The 25,055-nt window shown below is 43.6% G+C and overlaps 1 protein-coding gene across 1 annotated transcript in view; it reads left to right on the forward strand.

Moving 5' to 3' along the window:
* Positions 1–993: 993 nt before the first annotated feature.
* LOC309802864 (uncharacterized protein) overlaps positions 994–25,055 on the forward strand; it is a gene marked incomplete at its 5' end in the record, with an annotated part of 129,895 nt that continues 105,833 nt past the window's right edge. Inside the window, 3 exon segments of the mRNA XM_082618746.1 lie at positions 994–1,058; positions 2,229–2,266; positions 23,526–23,734. Of these exon segments, the coding sequence (XP_082474872.1) occupies positions 994–1,058; positions 2,229–2,266; positions 23,526–23,734 (312 nt within the window).

The following is a 25,055-nucleotide window of genomic DNA, read 5'->3' on the forward strand; positions in this document are numbered from 1 at the left end:
CCCTTGAATCTTCCTCGCAACATCAATGAGTCACTGAGCCAGATTGATACTGTCCTCTAAACCAGTTATTCTCAAAGGTTAATATGCATATGAATTATCTGCTAGAATAAATGTACTGATTCAGCAGGCCAGCGATGGGGCTTGAGAGTCTGCATTTCTATTTGGCTCTCAGGAAATATGAAGGTGCAGGTGGGAGACCCATGCTTTGAGTAGCAAGACTCTAAACTTCCCTTTAACCCCTCTCTCTTCCTTCTTCCTCTACGTCACTCTTTTGGCTGGGGACCCTGTTACCTCAGATCCTCCTAACTGACCTGCCTGAAGCCTGTTCTTCCCCACCACCAGTGTATCCCTTATAAAACTATTATCTAGCAGAGCCCTACCTCCATGGTGAACTCGCCCAAACAAATGTGCCATGCAAATCGTAAATGCAGAGTTGCCCTAAGACCTGACCTGTGATCTAAGGATCTGGCTAGGTATTTTGCTTGGGACATCCCCATTCTTCCTTTTCCTGCTTCTGTGGCTTCCTTCTTCTCTGCTAACCTCCTCTGATGAACTCAATATGGCTACTCTGCTTTTCCCCAAAGTACTGATATTCATTTTCTCCCAACCCAAGCCAGGAGCTCTGCACTGTGGCTCCAGATTTTCCACACTGGCTTGGGCTGCCAGCAACACCTTCAACGTGCCCTTTCTTAAATCCACTGTTGCCCCGCTGTTTGGCCAAAACTGCCTGCCTTAGCCAGGCATGATGGTAACCACTTGCATGGATTGTCTCCCAGCAAGAGACAACTTTGTCTCCTTGGACATTTATTTCCAAGTGTTAGACAAGAAGGGGTCCCCTTCTCGGGGCCTTGGAAGAGGTCCTCCTTCCTGCAACAGCACTATGTCGTGTTACAAAAGAGCGTAGCTGAGGAAGCTGAACGTTGATTAGAGGAAATCATGGTTGGGAAGGAGAAATGATGTAGTCTATCGGTGAAAACTAGCCTTGCCTTCTCTATGACTGCCCTGCAGTTGTTTGGTCTCACAGAGCTGGGGGTCATCCCAGACATGGGTTTGCATCAGTGAGTTTCAGGCCACTGCTTTGCAGGATTCCCTCGTGGGTTATGGGAAGCAGTAAGGTTTCAAGTGCCTACTTTCTGTTTTAGTTTATTTTTATTCATTCCTTTGTTATTATTATTTTTTTTTTTACTGTCAGCTCTATTGCTCAATAGTAAATAATGTATTGCAAAGAGAATTGTCCGTTATCAACTGGGCAGAGACCAGGGCAAAGAAAGTACCGAGAGAGATTCTGGAGAACAATGGATGTGGAGGAAGCAAAGATGGGAAGTGAGATTCCTGGGTTTGGGGCCCCAGTTCTGCTCACATGTCTATATAATCTTGGAAGGGTGATCTAGCCTCTTTGGCCTGTTCCCCCAGTTCTCAGAAGGGTGCTGGGGACATATCACTGTTTAACAGGCCTTAAGCATAAGTTAGTAGGGCTGTGCGGAATACTTCTCTTCTTTAATTAAAAAAAGGACACATTCTCCCTCCCACAGTGTTCTCAGTGCCATGAAGTTTTCCTCTGCCCTGTAAGTGGGTCTTTGTGTGACCTTCCCAGGCTCAGGGAGTAGACTGAAGGGTCACTAAGACCTGAGCCAAATGCATTTTCATTCTGTATGCTTCCCCTCACTGCAAAGGCTGTCAAATTCCTTCATGGAAGAAAACAATGAATTTGGAAGGAAAATGCAATGTAACCATTTTTTACCCTAAGGAACCAGCTTCGCTTTCCAATGTGTGAATGTTTTCTAGTGTGTTCCCAGGGCCGTGAGTGTTTCAAGAAGTTTGCAGTGCACTGCTGTACTCACTCAACCTCCAAGTCTCACCCCCTCCCAACCCATTCTCCAGAGTCCCCAGGGTTTCCAGGTATAAATCAAGGGACTGCAAGAGCTCTGGCTGGAAGGAGCACAGCGTGAGGAAGTTGGTGGAAGGTGGGAGGCAAGAGTGGGAGGGGAAGAGACTTTCAGCAGAGAAAGGGACTCTTGAGACCCATTTGCAAGACAGACACTTCACTCAGCGTGATTTCTACATTTGTGCCCCTTTAATGGTCAGCAGTAGAATCAATGGAGTGCCTGCTACCTGGTTAATATTGGGGCAGTTAGGTGGCAGCAATGAGCCGGCCAGCTATGGGATCCATGGGCTGACAAAAAGACCATTGAACATTGACTTTTCCACTTTTCTTTCTCTTTCCCCAGGGCAGCCACTGAAGTTCTGGCAGCATTGCTGACATCCAGTAAGTGCCTCTTTTGAAACGTGGTTATTTCTTTCCCCTCTGAGTTCAGTGAAAGATGCTCTTCTGTCTCCATGGCTCATTTTCAACCTGGATGGCAGTAGAACCATTCCTGGATCTTTGGGGTGAGATGGAGGATATTACGGCAGTTCTAACTCGGGGCTGCAAAGAGAGAGTTAATCTCTGTCTCTGTGGAGGTGCCATTCATAATGCTGCCAAGACAACTGACTCTAACTGGAGTATGTTGTCTACTGCAGACCCGAGGAACTCTCCAGCTCCTTCTAATTGGACCAGCAGCTTTTAAGGACTGTTGGAATAAACTGCAGGTTCCAGTGGGATTGTCCTATGGAAGAAAGGTTTATGACAGTGGGTGGGAAGCATGATTCTTGCCTTTGATTCACAGCTCAGCTAGTGACTATATTCTTGGGCAGATGGGGTGTTGGAATCGCTTGGAGAGTGTAGATGCTGATAACCAATTTATATTAAAAAATTGGCTCTTTCCTCAGTTACTTGAGTGATTGCAAAAGAATAGCCCTGGGAGTCTGAATAATTTGAGAATTGTTTTTGTTTGTTTGCCTTGTAGCTCTGGTCTAATTACATTGAGAGTCAATTTCATGTGTGCAATATAGTAGAAGGCACCATGCACTTGGGAGTGAAGAAGTTTCAGCTTAATGTTTTTATTTTTTTCCCCTCCTTACCTCTTCATCTATTTTAATTTGTCATCTTGGAAACCAGCTGCTTCAAATGTGATATTTGTTTCTCTATAGGGAGCCCGAGGCATGTGGGTAATAGGTGAACTTTAATAAAACTTACAAATAAATAAATGAAAATCAAAACACCTTCTCCCCCAACCATGTATCTCTGTCAACTCTAAGTGCAGAGAAAGAGTCACATCACATAGTGCTTCCCTTTGTAGACTGAAAAAATAATTGAAGCTTGAATTCATTTGGTTTGTTGGAACTTGATACAGTACACAAGTCTATCCACAGCTGCCTGACCTGCAGGGAGAGTGAAGGTGGTTAGAGCAGGTTGGGGAATGAAGAGTGAGAGGTTAGGAAGCCCTCGAGATAGGAGGGGGGGAGAAAGTGTTACCTGCGGGTTATGGGGAGAGAACGTTTCATTCTCCATACTGAACTTGACTCAGGTTTGGCATCTGGGTTTTCATTATTTACCTGCTCACTCTGTCTGCTCACCTGATTATAACACCAGGTGTTCGAGGAAGCAAGGTGAGGAAGTTCTTGGATTGCAGGAAGTAAAGATGCTGAGAACGGCTGGGTAAGCCAGCCGGCGAGTGCTGTGCCTTAGGAAGTAGCTTTCTCCTGGATCCTCCCTGCCCAGCTTTGGCAGTAGAGGCCTGATGTTTCATGGGGACAGAGCCCTGCTAGTGTTATCAAATGCAGGGGGTGGGGGTCCCACTGCTTGCTGCTTACAAAATCTATTATATACTCGCAAATGTTGGTAGAAATGAAAGATGCCTTTAATCAGAATGCTGGCAATATGGGGAGATGGTAGACTCAGCCTCCCCCCAAAACCACTTCTGAAGATTCATCCATGATACTTTTAAAGGGAAGGAGGGAAGTAATCTCAGTTAGTCATTGAGATAGGGGGTCAGAATCATCACCATCCCTCACTGTGTGCAGGCTTGTAGACTTCTGGTGATCTTTCTCTAAGATGTTACCTTGTTCATGCAGTTTGGTCACACAGTCTGTTCGGGAGATTACTGACGGGGAAGCTAGGGAAGAGATCTGGTCATCTGTTAATTACTTATTCTTCATTTCTACTTCTTTGATCTGTGGAAAGAACTGATGAGTTAGGCAAGGTATTATGTGATTAAAAGATTTGAAAGGTGTACTTGGGTCGGAGATTGTAGAGAATTGGGGTGCCTGATTTAAAATTAGTTAAATGGTGCAAACGAACTTATTTACAAAAGTGATATAGAGTCACAGATGTAGAAGACAAGCTTATGGTTACCAGCAGCGAAAGGGTTGGGGAGGGATAAATTGGGAGATTGGGACTGACATATACACACTACTATATATAAAATAGATAACTAATAAGGACATACTGTATAGCACAGGGAACTCAGTAATCTGTAATGACCTATATGGGAAAAGAATCTAAAAAAGTGTGGATATATGTAGATGTATAACTGATTCACTTTGCTGTACACCTGAAACTAACAACATTGTAAATCAACTGTATTCCAATAAAAATACAAAAAAAAAAAGTTAGTTACAATCTAGCTTTGCTAAAGTGAGGAGAAAGTGGCTTCCTGCTGAGAGCAGTTTCCTGCAAAGAGCTGTTTACACTAGCTGAGAAAGGCTGACTTATTTTTCTACCCATACACACACCCCCCTGAAGCTCAGAGTTGAGTGTCCTGATACACCATGTGTAAAAATCTGAATGTAGTCACATGACAGTTATTAACTATTTCTGTGTAAAACATGATGCATGGGCCCAGGAGAAACCAATAGCCAGTGCAAATACCGTCTGATTCAGGCTTAGAGCCTTAAGTGGGTTTCCAGCGTGCTAGTTGTGCTTAGCACATGGAGTACACTGCACTAGGGGCTCAGTTGTAGAGTTTCTAACTTCTACTCTCCCTCCAGAGCTCAGCTCAGACCTCATTCCCTCTGAAAACACTTTCCCTGGCTACCAAGACCAGGCTGGATGCCCCTCCTCTATGCTCCCATAGGCTCTCCCAACACAACATTGATTATGCTGCATTGAATTTGCTGTTGCCCATCTCTCCCAGCAGATTGCAAACTTTTGAGGGCAAGGGTCATCTTTGCTGATTGTTGTATTACTTGCATGAGCACAATAGAAAGCCTAAAATAAATATTTGTGTACTAAATGTTTAAGTGAATGAATGAGTTATAATATCTACATGTATAAAAAAAGGCAATACCGCCCCCTACTACCCTGTATTCCTGAATCCTATGACCCATGCATAGAACCAGTGATATTAGTTCTAATCTCTGTTTAACTATACAAATAGACTGTCAGGGAAATGATAGCCTGCCATCCTCCACATATAAAACAAGTTTTATTGTCTCATTAGAAGGACATATAGGGTTATTTGCTAATTCTGCTGAGCTGTCCACATAGACATTTGTCTGAGTCTCAGGTTCATCCTAACACGAGAGAGCTGGATGAGAACTTCACTTACGGTCTTTCTACCACTAAATACTCAGCCTTCATGTCTATCAGGGTTTCTCAACCTTAACACCCTTGCATTTTGAACTGGATAATTCTTAGCTGTTGAGGTCTGTCCTGTGCATTTTGGAATGTTTAGCAGCATCCCTGGCCTTTTCTCACCAGGTGACATTGCCAGTTATAATGACTAAGATTTGTCTCTAGACCCTGCTAATTGTCCCCTGGGATGTGAAAATTGCCTCCTTCTGAGAATCACTGTTGCATATTTGATCGCACATTAGCTGAAGCTCATTCAGGGTTTCAGATGATCCCTCCCAAATACTTTTATTGGTATTTCATAGAAATGCTCTTCTTGCATAATTGATCTTAAATTCCCCAGCACTGGTGTCATTCCTGTGGGTTCACATGAAGAAAGAATACGATGGCAGAAAGTCTTTATGAACATGCAGAAGTTACTTGCGAGGGAGGAGTTTCTAGAGATCTAGAGGATCTTAGAACAAGGACAGCAGAAATTTACATTGCAGGGCTTCCCTGGTGGCGCAGTGGTTGAGAGTCCGCCTGCCAATGCAGGGGACACAGGTTCGTGCCCCGGTCCGGGAAGATTCCACATGCTGCGGAGTGGCTGGGCCTGTGAGCCATGGCCACTAAGCCTGCACGTCCAGAGCCTGTGCTCTGCAACAGGAGAGGCCTGCGAACAGCAAAAAAAGAAAAAGAAAAAAAAAGAAAGTTCCATTGCAAGTGCCAACTCCCATGTGTGGGTAGGATTCTGAGATCATATTTGAGCTCAGCAGGCAAGAGGGCTGTTTTTTCTTTTCTAAATTTATTTGTTATTGAAGTATAGTTGATGTACAGTATTATACACGTCACAGTTATACAATATAGTGATACACAATTTTTAAAGGTTATACTCCATTTATAGTTATTATGAAATACTGGCTATATCCCCTGTGTTGTACAATATATCTTTGTAGATTATTTTATACCTAAATATTTGTACCTCTTAATCTCATACCCCTATACTGCCCCTCCCCACTTCCCTCTCCCTACTGGTAACCACTAATTTGTTCTCTATATCTGGGAGTCTGCTTCTTTGTTTTTATATTCACTAGTTTGTTGTATTTTTTTTTAGATTCCACATATAAGTGATAGCATACAGTATTTGTCTTTCTCTGTCTGACTTATTCATTTAGCATAATGCCCTCCAAGTCCATACAAGGTGCTGCAAATGGCAAATTTTCATTCTTTTTTATGGCTGCATAGTATTCCATTGTATATGTGTATACCACATCTTCTTTATCCATCCATCTGTTGATGGACACTTAGGTTGCTTCCATATCTTGGCAATCATAAATAATGCTGCTATGAACATTGGGATGCATGTATCTTTTTGAATTAGTGCTTTGTTTTCTTTTTGGATATACACCAGGAGTGGAATGGCTGGGTCATATGGTAGTTCTATTTTTAGGTTTTTGAGAAACCTCCATACTGTTTTCCACAGTGGCTGCACCAGTTCCCACAAACAATGTAGGAAGGTTCAAGAATGCTGTGTTTAAATAGCAAAGTCTTTCATGGATTTGGGGAGGAGCAGTTGCCATCTTTGTTCTACCAGCCTAACCAAAGTATTGTGTGACATGTAAGGTCTGGGTATGGATGGTACCACTGCACTTAGGCTGGGGTTGCTGTGGGGGAGATGAATGTCATGGAATTCTCTAGTTGCTTCAAATGCCTTCATGCATAAGGAAGACTTGACATCGAATGTCTGTCAATTTACATCCCAGATGAGTTTGTGTTCACTGAACCTAAATGCAGGAAGTCAGTTTCTGTCTAAAATTCAAACCTTCACCATCTGGCACTGATATCTGGGAATATTTATGTGAACCATTATCTCCTGAAAGCAAACTCTTTTTAGCTGGTGATTATTCTGGCCTTGATACTTATCAGTATAAAAATTGGCCATTTTAGTATATCTCTATAATTGCATTACAAAAGGAGAACATTCCCCAGTTAAAATACAGCCAGAAGGACATAGCTACTCCGTTGGGGGCAGTAAACATGGGTGGGCTTGTGAATCTTAGGTCAACAAGGCCCTATGATGTAGTGGGTGGTGGGAGGCAACCCTCACCAGTAACAGGAAGAGCAGGGCTGAGGGATCTGGGAGCCTTGGAGCTGCCCTCCATAACAGAAAGAAAGGGAAAGAGCACCAGGTTGCATAAGAACAATTTTGTTATTTTGTCTCAGCCCTTTCTTCCATCAAGTAGCTATTGCATGAGAAGCCAATGTAGGAAAGGTAGATGGCGGACAGAGAGAAACGAACCAAAAGACAGCTCTCATCTCTTTCCTTTTCCGAGGAACAGCATGCAAAATAAAGCCTTGGAAGTCCTAGGCCTCTTTTCCAATTATTTCCAAAATTTAGAATCCTAAAAATTAAAGTCATTGCTCATTCAAGGGTCCTTTTTGTATGTATGTTGGCTAGAATGGTCTAATCCAGATTCCATACTTTTATTTTATCAGTTCCCCTCTCTCTACCTACGCATGTGCAAACACTAAATTTTCCTGTATTGAAAGCTTTGCCCTTTTATGCTTTACCCTGCACAAAAACATTTAGCTTTTTATTACCAAAACGTAATAAGGCTTTGATTAATAAATAATGCTTCTATTGCAGGCATTTTTCTCTAATTAATAAAAATAAGACATGGTCCTTTGCCCCTGTCCCTTTTTTAAATAAATTTATTTCTTTATTGAAGTATAGTTGATTTACAATGTGTTAATTTCTGGTGTACAGCAATTTCTGGTGTACTCAGTTATACACATATATACATTCTTTTATTTATTCCTTTCCATTATCGTTTATCCCAGGATATTGAATATAGTTCCCTGTGTAATGCAGTAGGACCTTATTGTTTATCTATCATATATGTAATAATCTGCATCTACTAACCCCAAACTCCCAGTCCATCCCTCCCCCAATGCCCCCTCCTCCTTGGTAACAATGTCTGTTCTCTATATCTGTGAGTCTGTTTTTGTTTCATATTTCATTTTATTTTATTTTTAAACCAAGTTTATGTCTAGTTTATTTATATACTTTTAAAATTTTTATTGGACTGTCGTTGATTTACAATGCTCTGTTAGTTTCTGCTGTAAAGCAAAGTGAATCAGTTACACGTACACATATATCCATTCTCTTTTAGATTCTTTTCCCATATAGGTCATTACAGAGTATCGAGTTGAGTTCCCTGTGCTGTACAGCATTTGTGTCATATTTTAGGTTCCACATATAAGTGATCTCATATGGTATCTGTCTTTCTCTTTCTGACTCATTTCACTTAGTATGATAATCTCTAGGTCCACCCATGTGCCCATGTCCCTTTTTCTATCTGCATCCACTCTGCCTTTCTTTCTTTTATCTGTGTCTCTACCTGGACTTCTGTGTCTCTTTTTCCTTTTTTTTCCCCTCATCTTCTTCTCCTTTCTCATTGGCCTCTCCACCTCTCCCTTTTTCTTTCTGCTCCCTAACACCCTTTTGTGAGCATTAGGTATAAATGCAGTTTGGAGAAGTGGTGGCCTGGCAGTGGTGCTTGGAATGAGCGTGCACTGTGGGATTCTGCCTGATCTGTACTGGCTCCAGGGATGAATCTTCATGTAACGCCTTGGTAGTAACCTTGCTGCCCAGCTTTAAAGGTCACATTCTCGCAACAAGGAAAGACCTGAAGCACTTTCTGGTTCAGGCCCTACATCTTAGTAAGAGGATGATGGGTCTACTTCAGACCACTCTCCAACTTCAGCATTAGCATTCAGAGGAGTCTGGGAGTTTGCATAAGTTGGGGCAATGGGGAGGGTGCAGGGAATGGGAAAGTGAGTTAGTAAAGGGAGGGAGACAGAGAAGAAAGAAGGGAGGGAGAGATGCAAGGGAGCTCGTGGGAAGTTTGGCAGGAAGAGGAGGTTCTCTGGTGTCTTCCTCGGTGAGCTCTGCCCGGCTGGCTCACGGGGTCAGTGCAGCCTGTTGCTGGCGGGGGTATAGGAAGGAGGGGACTTCTGGCGCCTAGAGTCCTGATCATGGCCAGATACCTCAAGCTCTCAACGGTCCTCTACTATGGCCTGGCAATCAGCAGTGTAGGGAGTGGAGGACTTGGTGGCCAGATAGTTGCTCTACAGCAAAATGTCAGAGAAGGGGCCATGTTTGAAAAGCCCCAACTGAGGCTTTTGTAGGAATTCTAGGAGCTCTGAGGAGTTCTCAGAATGGCATCAGTGTTTTAGGATGGTTGGCAGTGTGATTCCTTTGAACTTCTGACATACACCAGTAGCCGTAGGGTGGCACAGACTTCACAGGGCTCACATGTACAATCTGTGTTCCCACGGGGCCTGGAATCTGTCCTCCTGGCTTCCCAGGCTGCCTGGACAAGCCTGGTGCCCCAGGGTTCTGCCCACGGAGTGTTTCCCCTTCAGTTTCCAGAGGAGGACCATGGAGTCAGACCATCAGAGCTGGAAAAGACCTTCGAGGTTGTTTAGTGCAGTGGTGTTCAAACATTTTTTTCTTTGAGTAGAGAACTCAGAGCCCTGTCTGTCCGTTTCCCAATGATTCTCCCCTAAGGTGGCCTCTGAGACACGTTCACAAAAATATAGGGCTCCCTGAGAACCCAGAAAACTACTAATCTTTCTAAAAATTGAAATATATTTGACACTTAACATTGTGTACATGTAACACATTTACGTTATAGATTTACATTCTAGATTTGCTACATCTATATTGCTGTATTTCTATTAGAGCAATAATTTGCACCTCTGCCACATCACATAATTATCATTTCTTTTTAGTGGTTGGAATAATTAAGATCTAGTCTCTTAGTGAGTTTGATGACTACAATACAAATTGTTGTCTAGATCCCAGAAAAGGGTTGGTCTTATCCACCCCTCTCCGCATTTTCACACAGGGAAACTGAGGACCAGAGAGAGGGAGTGACCCACCCAGATCTCTGAGACTTAGAAGGTTTCTTGTCCAGCTAACACTGGTTCTTTCTTTTGTCTCAGCACAAATGTCTCTGTCAAGGGTATTGACAACCCCCCATCTCTGCCCAGGGTTAGGTTTCCAATTAAACCTTTTCACTATATTTATACTAACTATAAATATACTAACCATAATTAAGAAGTAACTATACTGTAATCAGTGAGTCCTATATTTTTGCATATGTGTTTGTGTGTATGCATTTTTGTGTACGTATGCACGTATTTTCCCTGCAGGGTCTACCTCCATGGGCACTGGGGTCCCTGTCATAGCCCGCACACCTCACATTGAGCTGTACCCAGAGAACCTCTAACACACTAATGTTAACTAAAGAAGGATCCCAGTTTCGTGACTTAAGCCTCATACATTTGTTTCCAATATGCCTTAATGAAGAGGCCAGCCCAATTCCTGTCCCCAGAAAGAATCAAACTGTGGTGTGATTATAGACCCAACGTCCTTTCTGCCATCATAACTTCTGGAGAAACAAGTCCTATATTTCTGTGATGATCCAGAAATCTGCTTCAAGTAATATTGCTAGATTTTTGCATTTGTCACACTGGATGGACTGCTGTGATCGACTTTGTATGAATGCAGACTAGCAAACTACATCCGTCACACGGTGGGATTGAAATGACAATGCACACGTGTACCATTTATCGACTGCTTAGCGTGTCAACCACTGTATATACCACTGCATGTACATGCCTAGTAAGGGGGTATCATCATCACCATTTCACAGGTGTAGGAACTGAGGCCTGGAGAGGTTGGGCTACAGAGCTTACCTGCTGTAGACCCTGGGACCTGAGCTCTGTGCACACCAAGGAGAGATGAACAAGGGTAGGTTTATTTAGCCCAAAGAAGATAAGATCAAAATATGAAAGGAAGCTAAATAAATACTTCCTAAGTATTAGAAGGATTTGTGTGTGTGTGTGTGTGTGTGTGTGTGTTGGGAGCATCTATCATTTAGTTTAGGAAAGAGCATCACACCGTCCATCCCATACAAGCATCTGAAGGGGACCCAGTGAGAAGTGCCAACACACCAACATGGCTGTGCAAAGGGCCAGAGCTTCTGCTGTGAGGCTGAGCATCAGGCAAGGCTGATGAATGACGGGGTGAGTGAGAGGAGAAAGGAACAGGGCCGGGAAGGATTACAGCTGCTAGTTCCCTTTCCCTGCTGGCTTTGTCAGGCCCCCGAGTTGGGGGTGGGTGCTGATCGTCCCTGGCCACAGACCGCAGCTCATGTACTTCCTTTTCCTGCCATGTGGTGGTGCTGTTCTTCTAGTTATCTTGGCCGCGCTAGTCCAATATTTATTTGCGGTGAGTAATTTGTTTATCAGGAGGTTATTTTAATCTAATTTTGGCCATATTTGCTATTCCACACTATCTGTGCTTCCCAGTGTTGGCAGCTTGCATATCTTGAAGGAAATTAGCTGAAGATGGTCCCGGAGGCATTCGCTCAGTCATTATTTAAGGGAGCTGGGAGGAGGCAGGGTGAGCGGAGCCCAAGCCCGGTGTTGGAAAAGTTGCTGGAGTTTGTTGCACTCCCAGTGAGGTTAGCGGGGTTGAGAGGGACTTACCGAGGGTAGGGAGCATCTCGCATCTCGCGCAGCTTTTTTGAGGGCTGCCTCTGGTAGAGAGCAGAGAATCCTGCAGTTACTTTTCCCCATCTCCCCTGATCCCTTGTGATAACCTGTTACCTTCTTCACATTTGCTGCCAAGGCCAAAGGCACGACTTAAGGAAGATGCCCATCTGCCTTCCCATGGTTCACAGGCATCCCACATCCCATTTGATAATATGTTTCATGAACTGTTCTCTGCGATCCCTCAAGGAAGAGGGCAGGAAGGTGGGGAGTGATAAGAGAATTATTGTTTATGAGAGTACCTTCAGGGAATAATGATCATAAGTATTAATTACAGAGCCCTGGCACTTGCCAGGCACGTTATATTCCCATTTTACATACAAGGAAGTTGTAGTTAGGATAGGTTAATCATTTTTTCCCCAAGATCCCATGAATGGTAAGTGGAGAGCTGAAATTCAAACTCCGTTGTGACTGTCTTCAAAGCAGAAAATCTTCCTATTTCAAGGATGAGTCTCACCTTCCACATGGAGTCAGGAAACCTGGACTTGGCTGATGGGCATGGGACCTGAAATTAGTTCTTTGTCATTGTACTTGACGTCAGTTTCGTTTTCCAAAAATGGGAGGGCTGTACAAGTTGAGTGGTTTGAGGGTGCTTTAGTAGAAGAAACTTTTTTTTTTTAAAGAAATCTTCTGAGGAGATGACACATCTAAAGCAGATAAAACGGGAGCAGAAGTGGGAGATCCCAGTGAATCACAGCCTGGCCTTTCCCTTTTCACCTCTTCTTTCCCTGGCTCGTGATTGATGCTGAGAAACTTCCATGGAAGTTCCTCAGGGCTCGAAAGAATCAAGTTTGAAAACCTCTGAAATAAATATTCTCATGGGACACTTTCAGAGCTCAGTAAATTGTCAGAGATTATAATTTAAAGACGGGCTGATGCATCCTTTAGGAGGTTTGGAACACGTGCTCGTTTTTACTGTGTGGTGGTCCTAAGGAAGAGGTAGTCAAGTTTGACTCAGAGAGAGAGGCAAAATTGTTATCTTCATCCTTGAGCCTTAGTCAAGTAACTTTTGAGTCTCTTGGGATTAAGACGCCGAATTAAACAATTAAACTGGACCTAATTAAATGAGAAGGGTCAGTTTTCGGTGGAAATTACAATGGTTGTTACTATAGGCAAGATGGTGAACTACCTTCCCGAGATGGCCAGGATGTTCCCAGGCACCCACATGGGGTCTAACAGAACTGTGGATGGTGGTGGTGTGTTTTCCTTGCCTGACATAAACTGTTATCTGCAAAAAACATTGTTGTAATAAGGTTGCAGCCAATCCTGGTTCTCACAACTAAGCAGGCTGCTGTGTTTCAACCAGGCTATCCTGTTTTCTGGCTCTAAAGACCTGGTTCTATCTCTAGGGCTTTCCCTCTGGCCTGATTATCTATCTGCCTGTAAGTTTGGGCCATGATGTTGCTTTGACAACAGTTTGAATGTGTTCAAGGAAGCTCAGGCTCCTGTGTGAATGTCGTATGTGTTTGCTAAAAGCTCAAACCTCTTACTCTCTAGAAGGTTGATCCACACACACTTACGTACTTTGTTTTCATTCTGGGGAATCAGGGGTTAACATCCAGGATTGCTGAGCTCTAAATGTCATGGATTTCAGAACTTGTGTCACCCTGGCATAATGAGTGACTGGCTATGGATTGACAAAGATAAGGTATCACAAAGATTGAAAGAGATAGACAAAAAGATAAACATCTCAGAGCTCTGAAAGTGCACAGTAGCTTCCTCATCCCATTCAGGATTGACTGTACAATTATTTGTTTATGTCAGGATGTAAGTCAGATGCTTCCAACAGACTTCTAATAATAGCAGTTTGCAGAGCACTTTTTCATATATTATCTCATTTAATGCTCACCGTAGTCCTGCAAGACAGGTAAATATTTAACTCTTCTAGAGCAGCAGTTCTCAGCGTGAGTGATTTTGTCCCAAGGGAACATTTAACAAGGTCTGGAGACATTTTTCATTGCTACATCTGCAGGGGGTGTGGGCGCTCCTGGCATCATGTGGGTAGAGGGCAGGATGCTGCAAAATATCTTACAATGCACAGGGCAGCTGCCCCCGACCCTACGACCTAATATTCAGCCTCAGATGTCCATAGTTCCAGGCTGGGAAACTGTTCTATACAAAACATTGAGGTTCAGAGAGGTTGGCTGACTTGCCCAAGATTGCATGATGTGTACTTGGCACAGTGGGACTGAAATCCATTCTTTCATTTCACTACCAGAGGGCTTCAAATCTTTTATTTTTATTTTAAAGAAATAAATTGTAGGTATTAAACTTGAAATGAAAACCTTGGCAGAGCCATTGCATGTAAACAGCTGATGGTGGAGCTGCTCTGGTGGCAGCAGGGGTCAGAGACCCTGCTCAGCCTCTTCCTCAGCCCCTCCCCCTAATCCCAGGGACACCCAGGCTGCCTGGCAACTGCTACGCCCATACAAGGAGACCCAGAGAACATTAGGCCCCTGTTGGCATCCACAGATCTTCTGGATTTCCCTGAGCTGTTCCATTTTTCTGAGTAGAGGATGACAGCATCTGAGTGTGTGTTTTAGTGAGAAGTGTTGGGCAGTGGAGGGGAGGCATGCGGGTCAAGTAGGAGGCTGCTGCGGGCACATTCCAGGCGGTAGGGAAGGGGCACTCGGAGGACCACGGGGGATAGGAGTGGAGTTCAAACAAGGAAGCGCAAGGCTCACGCTTGCTTCGGGACTTTTCAGTGCTGTGCTGCCGTATGACATCAGGCCAAAGGACAGCGGGCCAGGAGCACAGAGGCTGAGCTCTTTACCTTGCTCTGCGCATGCTCAAGGCCTGGAAGCATAATGCAGTGTGAACCAATTTGCACGTGATGTTTGCACGTGCAGATTTGTTTTCCTGTAGTCCACACTGCTTGTCTGTACTCTGGCCAGAAGCAGGCAACGCCACTGACGGACAGGTGTCTCCCTCATCCATTGACAGAGAAAGGCAGGCGGGGAAGTGCTCTGTTTTTCTTCTTCCAGGTCTAAATCCTGGCTTTCTTCTTTAAGTGTTGCCTTCTGATGAGTAAACAGTGGAAATGGCAAAATGAAACTAGGAGGAAGGTTCTCTACAATAACCTAGAAGGGACTGGGGCTCGTCTTAGGGCTTAGCAGGTGCTTCTTTCCCTATGAAGAATCTAGACCCAAAAGAAAACTCTGGATGGATAGGAAAACTCCTGGGAAATTTTAGGTCCAGGCAAAGATGATCATTCCTAAGGGCTTTCTTGCAGAGATGTCAAAAACAAATAACAAAAAGGAGAGTGAGAAAATCTGACCGACATATCTGCCCCCCCACCTGATTTTGCACAACCCGCTGTGATGAATATCAAAGCGGTGGGGGTCCCGCATTCTGATCTCTGCCCTACTGCTCTCCCCTCACTTTCTTCACCTGGCTTTAGCTTCCAGACTTTTTGTTATTTGCACTCACCAAATTTGGGCTTTTCTACTTGCTTCGCTCTCCAGATTTCTAGAATTTTCTGTCCCCGGATCTCTGCAGCCTGATTCTTTCCTACATTCTGGTTTCAGTGCTAATGCCCCCTCCTCAAAGAGTTGCCCCAACCACCTAGTCTAAAGTAGCAGCCCCACCAGTCCCTCTAGAATCATTCTTTGATTTTCACTGTAGCACTCGTCATTGTCTGAAGTTACCTAATTTGTGTGTGTGTGTGTGTGTGTGCATCTATTTGGATCTGAGAGTCTCCCCAGCTCCCCCATGGGAATGCAAGCCCCTAAGAGTAGAGACTTTGTGCATCTCATTTCCTGCTCTAATATCCCCAGTGCCTACAATACTGCCTGGCACATACTAGCACGTAGTAGTTGTTAAGTGTGTTTGTTGAAAGAGTGAATGGTGGTTCCTGGAGTTTAGGGGGTATGAGCATGGTTTTAGCTGATAATTCACCGCATACCTAGACACAGCAAGATCTGGCTTTCAGGACAAATTGTCTCTGCTTATTCCCATACGCTGAGCAAACCTCTCAAGCAATCATTTCTTGCTGGAAACAAGCTCCTTTTAGGGAATTTTCAAACTAAATATTGAAAAATTAATCCTACTTCCTCAAATCTAGGATGTCATTGACTATAAGATGCTCCAATTTTTATGTGCCATGAAGAGCGAAAAAATGCTGCCAGTTGTCATTGAAACATTATCATTGTTAAGAAGCATCTTAATTCTGGAAATGCTAAAATGTGAAAAAATATATGCCTTAGAATTGATAAAGTACAAGGTGAGATTGATTCATCATATGGGATGCAGGGAAGTGGCAGGGGGTTCTGGTCTGGAGTATGTCCCTATTTGTTAGTGGTCCCTTCCCCTGTAGCACTGCAGCCTAATACCTTGGACATGGTACTCTCCAAGGACCAGAGGAAGAGCTGGGTGTGTGGAGGAAGAGGCAGATATGGCTTCTGAGGCTTTCTCAAGAGTGGAGAGACTTCTATGGCTTGGGAATGTATCTGTGGAAAGGTATTAGAAGCAGTTGGTGATTCAAAAAAACCCAACCAGCAGTAGGCGAGTCTAGGTTTAAAACAATGCTCTGAAGGATGATTTCTCAGCCTTCTTAGTCACTCTTTCTGAAGCTTAGGAAAAGCATCTTTCATTTTCAAAAGGCAGTCAATGGGAAAACAAGATTTGCTTGAGACCCAAATTTCCTTTAGAGCCAAGTTTACTGAAAAGTATCTATTTTACAAAGAGAAAAAAATACCTGCAAGCTAAGTCCATATCATTATTCTTATTTGAGCTAATGATAATGGAGTGTAATTTCCATTACTGCTGACATTAAGATTAGTTATGTTTCGGTACATACAGCGCGGCTTCTCCCTTGTGAGGAGCGTCGAAGCAGCTGCCGGGGAGGCTGAGAGCGACTCCGCCTCGGCAGCCCTGCAGCCACATACTGGGCCTGACTTCCTGGCTGGCCTCAGGGGTCCCTGCCGGGCGTCAGGAGGGGTCCTGAACATCTCCTCCAGGGAGCCGAGGCACCATCGGCTGTTAATTTGGCTCTTTATTTATTTATTTTTAAATTAATTAATTAATTTATTTATTTTTGGCTGCGTTGGGTCTTCGTTTCTATGCGAGGGCTTTCTCTAGTTGCGGCAAGTGGGGGCCACTCTTCATCGCGGTGCGCGGGCCTCTCACTATCGCGGCCTCTCTTGTTGCGGAGCACAGGCTCCAGACGCGCAGGCTCAGTAGTTGTGGCTCACAGGCTCCAGACGCACAGTCTCAGTAGTTGTGGCGTACGGGCTTAGTTGCTCTGCGGCATGTGGGATCTTCCCGGACCAGGGCTTGAACCCGTGTCCCCTGCATTGGCAGGCGGATTCTCAATCACTGCGCCACCAGGGAAGCCCTTGGCTCTTTAAACCTCCTTGAGTCTCCTATTAAAAATCAACTTTCGCCACAATTTAGGGGCCTGGGAGGGAGCAGAGAAGACGGAGGAGGGCGACGGAGGGCGACTGGCCAGAGGGACGGTGCCAGGTTCCATTTGGCTGAAAGCCACGCCCCTCAAGCACCTCAGCTGTTCCGCAGACTTCATCTCCTTCAGCCTTTCGGAAACCCTCCTCAAGAAGCTGGTTCTCCTGGTAACCGTTAAAGGTCTTTATCTGAATGCAAAACAGTGTAATCTGTACAAACCGGCACTGGGGATAATGATGTGGGATGTCAGCTTTGGAGGCAGATGGGGGATTCCATTTGAATTCTCCACATGCCATTTATAAGCTCTCAGGACTTGAACAAGTTATTTAACTTCTCTCAGCTTCTGTGTCTTCATTTGTAAGAGGAGGCAAATAATGCTTATCTTCAAGCATTTCCATGAGATAAATGAGATGATCATGTAAAATGATTAGCCCAATGCTGAGCACATAGGAAACATTCAGTAAATAAATACTCAGTAATTGTAACTGGTGTTACAGTGGCAAAACAGGTAGCTTATTGTTCATGTAATATGATTTAGAAGTCTTGGTAAAAGCCTGCTTTGTCCAGAAACATCTTCTAAATTGACTCCCTGAAAAGAGCACTGTTGCAGAGGCCAGTGGATTGTTTGCTGTAGTTAAGGTCACCATTAACCTGGGTTGTAGTATTGTCCCCAAGGGGGGATTTCTAGGGTGGGATATTATACAGTGCGAGTGCTGTGGCTCCAGGTGGGTATTTGCATGTGGAGTCCTGATGAAGATCAGGCAGTGTTTGTGATATAATTGCTCAGCTGGGGGATCCAGTGAGGAGAGGGTTTGGAGGCAAGCCTTGGGGAGGGGTGTTTGATAAGCCCAGCTGAGTGGTCTTCTCTTTTGAGAAGGGGGCCACAGTCCTGAAAACGGCTCACTGAATTGTCAGTAGTTCATATGAATGAATTTTCTTGAAGTTCCTGAAACAGAAGGAAATAAATCTGTTTAATAAAACTATTTAATCTTCCTGGGCAAGAATTTCTTCGGATAGTAATGGCCTACTATGCTATGTGGCTGAAGATGATTTCTGTTCTTAAGAATGATGAGAGCCTCGAATCCTTGTATTTATTCTTACTCGTGTATGTGCTTATCAAAAGCAAGGGTGAGTTATTAAACACTTAACCATTATCAATCAAGAGGACCTTACAGCACTACCCAGTCTTCTAAAAAAGCTTTAGTGTAATGGGACCCAAGTCGGGTAAAGTTGGTCAGAGAGGGGAACTAAAAAGTTCTACATTATGGACATTGTCTGTAAGGGCTCCTGGGATAATGTGGGGGAATGGTCCTCGGTATGTATGTTTGGGGTGTCTAAGGACAGATAGGCAGCTGTGTAAGATGTGTGGGCATTTGGGGTGAGAAGTTGATTCCATTACAGGGGGATTGAAGGACTGTGGTTATAAATTTTACTTATTTTGAAACATTTCCTTGGGCTATTCTCACTAGTGAAGTGAATTTGAAGTTTGAATGTTATCCTTATGGGGAAGGGATTATCATGTATTGAGCACATACTTGATGCCAGCTGCTACACTATGCAATCATTCCTTTTAATGGACTTGTAAAGGTGATGCTTTAGTTATCTCTCTTTTATCTTGCTTTAATATTTGCAGATGATGGAAATGTAGTCCAGGATGGCTTAGTAACTTAAACAAGGTTACACAGCTGATAAATGATAGAGCCAAAATGCAGATCAACAACTATGTGATCCTAGTGCTCCTATTCTTGTGTGAGGCTGTCCAAAGGAATCTCTTCATGTCCTGAGCATTTGGCAGTTTGTTGTCCAAAATTACAGAGGGGGAGTTGGAATAGTAAATAGATGATGCTTATCATGTTGATGATGGCAAGTATAATAAGCGACAGGTATTGAGTGCTTATTACGTTCCAGGCATCAAGCTATCTACTTTATATATATTATCTCATTTAATTTCCTCAACAGTTCCACAAGGAAGGGACTGTTATCAGTTTTGTTTGTTTGTTTGTTTTTTAGATAAAGACTTAGTGACAAGAGCTGTGAAGTAACATGCTCAAGGTCACACAGCTAGAAAGCAGTGGAGGTCACAGCCATGTGCAAGGACTCCAGAAAGAAAGCTGACAGCTGAAGGCTTTGCCCAGCAAGGCAGTGAAGGGTACACGAGGATAGTAAAGATGAGTTTGGAGGTGTGCACTAATTTGTATGTCTCATTCCTAGAGCTGTGGTTGTGAAAGCATCCAGCTCATTCCTCTGCTGCAGGTTCCCACTATTCCTCCACTTTAAGCTATGTCTTTACTCTAAAAGGGGTGATGAAATTCTCAGATATGGGAAACAAAGAGCAGTCATGGAAATTTCCTCTGGTTTTGCCCAATAAAAGTGGCAGAGCGTTGGGTTGCTTGCAGGTATTATAATCTGGGTCACCAAGCACTTCTCCACCAACCTGTCATGGGGCTGGAAATTCCCCATGAGAAATCCAATCTTTGAGTCTTGAAGGTGTCTGGGCTTTCCTGTTAAAAAACAAACATTTTTATAGAGATGATCATGCTCTCAAATACCTTCAGGGGCAAGGTAGGTAATTCACTTTCGAAAGGGATGGGGTAAGGTGAATTGGTTGCTATGGCAACCCGGGGACTTCTTGCCCTGCCCACAGGCATTTACAACATGGCATGGCCTATAGACTACGGACTTCTTGTCAAAGGGTAACCTGTCTTTTTTCTACTTGATTGTCAAAGTTCATTGCAGAGGATGAGGAGAATAAAAACTACAGAAAAGTCTAAGTCCAGTCTAAAAAAAACCCAAAGCAAATAGAATCATCAATCTTTTCCTCCCTCATAAGTACTATTGATATCTTGGTATATTCCCTTCCTTTTTTTATTCTTTCTTCCTGAATGTAAAAATCTGCTGCATCAGTGGGGTCTGCACTAAAGAAAACATTTGAACCTCTGTGAAGAAATACGTGGGGTTAAAATAAGGAGAGCGCGAGGTCACATTTTAGACTGAGAATTAGCTACAAATAAGACTTCAGGAGGATAAGATCTGGAAAGGTAGGTAGAAAGAGTAGAACTTAAGAGGATAAATTGGAGGTGAGGACAAGGATGCAGATTTGCCACCGGAAAACTGGCCAGATAAGAACTTCAGCAGGAGGCTGCCAGGGAGGGGCTGATGGAGACAAGGGGGCATGGAGAGTGCCTTTGGATGGGGAAGGGGGTGGAGGTGAGCTGTTAAATTAAAGGTCCTCAGAAGTCCTCTCTGTCCATTCCACCCCATCCTCCAACCAGTTTAACATAAACCAATCTGTTTCGGAAATTAAAAAAAAAAAATTAAGGAACAGGAACTCTTTTTCCAAGGAAATCTTAGGAAGAAGCCATTTCCATAAACAGACTAAAGTACAGCTGGTCTGGGGATCTTCTCTGGCCTCCAAACCCTGAGCCCACCCAAAGGAATGTATGAAACCCCACATCTTCTCCTTCCTATTTGGCCTCCCTGGGAGAAGCACTGTCCTCCCCTCAGATCTTCTCAAACTTCTGCAAGTTGCAGATCCCAGTGACCCTCATTTCATTCTTCAGCTCCCCTCTACATTTGTTCAGCTTGATGGATCTCTTGTCGGGTTTCAGGTGCATATTGACTTTTTGCAAAACTCCCAAGCCGTTCAGGGAGAAAGATTGACTGATTTAGGGTAGGGGTTGGGGGAGGAGGTGTAGTTATTTTCGATGTTAGTAAACATGACAGGTTGTTGAAGATTAACAGGAAATCGTGAATAAAATCATTGGGATCTGATAAGGGATTTTTCTCTCAGACAATTAAAGACTTTTTTCTCGTTATCTCCCTCCCCCTCCCCCAGAAGTGGGAGATGAACGTCATGAGGATAACACATTATTAGTCTCATACCCTTAACATAGATAAAAGACAAAAGTTCTTAACCTCCCACTGCCCACGCGGCCTCCATGCACTTTTTTTGCCATTCTGTTCTGTCTTCTTTTCAGCAGGTGATAGTTTCCTTTAATACTTCCTACCTAATCCTCAATTTTCTTTTAAACATCAGATATTGGATAGGCTGGAACCTCATTTAGGCAGTAAAGAAGTCCAGTGCTTTGTGGCTGGGACCAGCCGAGGAGATAAATATTTTTGATACAAAAGAATAATTCATTAAAGGAGGTAATGAAGGTGATTTAAACCTTCCACAAACACATCATGGAGTGAATAAAGCTCATGGCTCTCAATTTAGGGTCATGGCTGAATGAAATGTTGTCAAAAGTGAAAAAAAAAATAAAACTAACTGCACAAATGGGTCAGAAATCTCAGTGGGGCTCAGTCAAGCCTGACAATTTAGAATTTGACAAACAAGTAGAAGAAAAGGAGAATTCCATTAATATTATGAGAAAACCCTTCTGGAATAAAGCACTGAATTTTCATGTTATCGTTTGACTCATGTGCACTTATATGGTCTTAGGAAAAAATCTGACTTGGAGCTGAAATTTTACTTATCCAGTTACAGTTCAGGGGATCTCTCTCTCACATGCTCAGCCAGAAACATAGATTGTCTCATAAACCAGCATGAACAGTATGGATAATGGAGAAATGCAGTCGTGAGAGGGCAGAGCTGCAAGATGTGGGCGTTTGTTCCTGAGAGTCAGCCCGTTAGAGTTCTTCGGGGTACCTAGTCCACAGGGGTAGAGAGGACCAGGATCCAGAGAGTATCTATCTCCCCATCTACTGGGTAGACCTGAACTGGTCTGTCCGCCAACCCTGTAGGTGGAGGAGCTTAACATGAAAAGTGGTGTATGTGGACTGTTGAGAGAGGTATCTTGGACCATTCTTCCCCCTTTCTTTCTTCATAATGGAAAAAGGAAGAAATGATTCACCCATCAGAGGGGTCTCATGGGAGGTCTCACGCAGGGTCATTCAACTAACAAAGGGTAGTCATGGTGTGAAAGAGGGGAAGAGAACTGTAAGAGCATGCTATTACAGCTCCCTGTCAGATGTAAGGAAGCCCTGTCCTCACATCCCTGCTGGGTGGACTTCCAACCTCTTTCTGGATATTTTTGGTGCCACGTTGCTCATTACCACATAGAGACCAGCTCCCTATTGGGTAGCCTTGAGCCTGAGGAGTTCCTTTCCTGGACGGAGCCAACCCCTTGCTGATCTGGCTTCTGTTCTCTTTACGGAAAACACCCAACGCATCTGTTACACATGTCAGCCTTCCTGACATTATGTCTGTCACTCAGGGTCCTCTCCTTTTCAACCTAAGCCTTATAGTTTGCTCAACCCAAATGACAATATCCCAAGTCTACTGAGGCTTAGGAAAGAGGAATGGAAATCCTGTGGATTCCCCCCACCTCCTTTCTTCTCTCTCCCCACACACTATTATCCTTTTTCTGAACTATTTGAGAATGTTATAGACTTTCACAATGGTGAATTTCATAAAAACAAGAATATTCACTTATGTAAACATATAATAGTTTATCAAAATCTGACAATAAACATTTATACAATACTATGGGTTAATCTAAACACTATTCATATTTTACCAATTGCATCACTAATGCCATATGTAGCAAAAGAAAAAAATTGTTTTCTGGTCCAGGATCTAAATTATAATTATATATCATACTGACATGCCATGTCTTTTTAGTCTCTGTTAGCTCAATTCCTGTTTTTTTTTTTGTTTTTTGTTTTTTGTTTTTGCTTTTCATGACCTTGACATTTTTGAAAATTATAGATTGGATATTTTGTATCATGTCCCTCATTTTGGGGTTGCTGATTTTCCTCATAGTAACATTTAGGTTATGCATTTTGGGGCAGGAATATCATAGAAGCGATGCTGAAGGGATGCTAAAGCGATGCTAAAGTGGCGCTTAAGTGATGCTAAAGTGATGGTGTGTCTTTCTCAGGGCATCTTATCTGCTGATGTTGACTTTGGTCACTTGATGAAGGTGATATCTGCCAGTTTTCTCCAATGGAAAGTTATTTTCATTCCCTTTATGATGAATTAGTATCTTGTGGGAGGTACACTGGGACATCCTCAGGCAGGTATGGCCAGCCTGTGATTGACATTGTCTTTTCCCATTGGTTTCAGAGTCTAACAGCCGCAGGGCAGTGAACAGAGGCTATGTCACCATCTTGTTCAGGCTGCATCAGGACTGGCACAGCCATGACACGACCAATTCCTACGTGCTGATCCGCAGGGCGCTTCTGCTTTGCCTCAGGCACATTGCCAACCTCCGGTCTGGCAGGGAGGCCTTCCTGGCAGTTCAGGGCATGGAGATCCTTTTCAGCACCACACAGGTAATCAGCATGGGGATTATCTTTGCAGTTGGATGACATCTGGATGATTCCTGAAGGCCGTCATTTAGGACTCACCTTCACTAAAGTTGGGAAACCTCAATACGTTTCTTGCTTCCTGCCCTGGGCAGATGTTTTGGACTCAAATCCTCATTCCTTCACTCACTCATGTACTGATTGACTCATTTATTCAATACATACTGGTTGGGTACACACTGGGTAGTGCAGTGATTAAGAGTGTTGATTTTCAAGCTAGAGAACCTGGCTTCAGATCCCAGCCCTAGCACCTATAGCTGTGCAACTTTAGAGAAGTCACCCACCTTCTCTGGGACTCAAGTTTCTTCTTCTTAAAAAAAATAGAAATGATAAAATCTAGGTTTTTGCATGGCCTGAATAAGTTAACATAGACATGTCTCTGTTAGCAGGGTTCTTGCCATGACTTAACTGCTTTATGAGTGTGAGTGGTTATTGGAATAATGATTAGTTTTGGGGACCTAGTGGTGAATATGATAGACGAGACCCCTGATCTTTTGGGGCAAGCATTCCACCAGAGAGTTGGACACTAAGGAAGCAAAGAATTCAATCTGGAAGATAATTTCATATTGCTCTATGAAATCAACAGAGGAAGGGCACAGGTCTACAGTGACTTTTATATATGCAGGGAGACTTGACCTTCTCTTAGAGAGGTCAAGTCTTCTCTGAGCAGGTGACACCTAAGCTGAGACCTGAATTATTGAAGGAGTCTGTCATGCCAACTTTACGAGGAAGAGCATCCCAGGCACAAGGAGTAGCACCTATAAGGGCTGTCACTTACCTGCACCCCAGTGGAATAAGTGTCTAGGGTTTCCTGGATTTCAACCAAATAATAAATTCCTTAATTTCACTTGCTTAGGGCTAATTTAAACACCATCATGCGAGGCTACCTATACGTTCTCCGTGGATGATGTGAGTATCTCCCAAATACCCATCATGTGCTCACCAAACCTCTCCTGGGGCCGAGGCAGCCGTGTTTCACACACATCATGTTCCTTGCTGTCTTCGTATTAGTCAGTCTCTGCACTACTTTCATTGGTCTCGTTGCTTCTCTCTGGACACTCTCCAATTTCTCTGTACCTGAGTACATCTGAGGTAATGAAGCGGTCAACGAGAGTGCCGTTTTCCAACCACGGCATCTGTAGACTAACCATTTTTTTAAAAAAGCTTTTTCCCCTCCTCTAAACAATAACATAATACTGCACTGCAAACCAATATCTAATTTTCTGTCTGCTGTCGCCTCTGGGTTTCTCTCCATCATTACAGCTTTCAGAGCTTCTCGGTCATGAAA

The sequence above is a fragment of the Mesoplodon mirus genome (genome assembly GCF_964341445.2).
Source record: "Mesoplodon mirus genome assembly, chromosome: 4".
Classification (NCBI taxonomy): Eukaryota; Metazoa; Chordata; class Mammalia; order Artiodactyla; family Ziphiidae; genus Mesoplodon; species Mesoplodon mirus.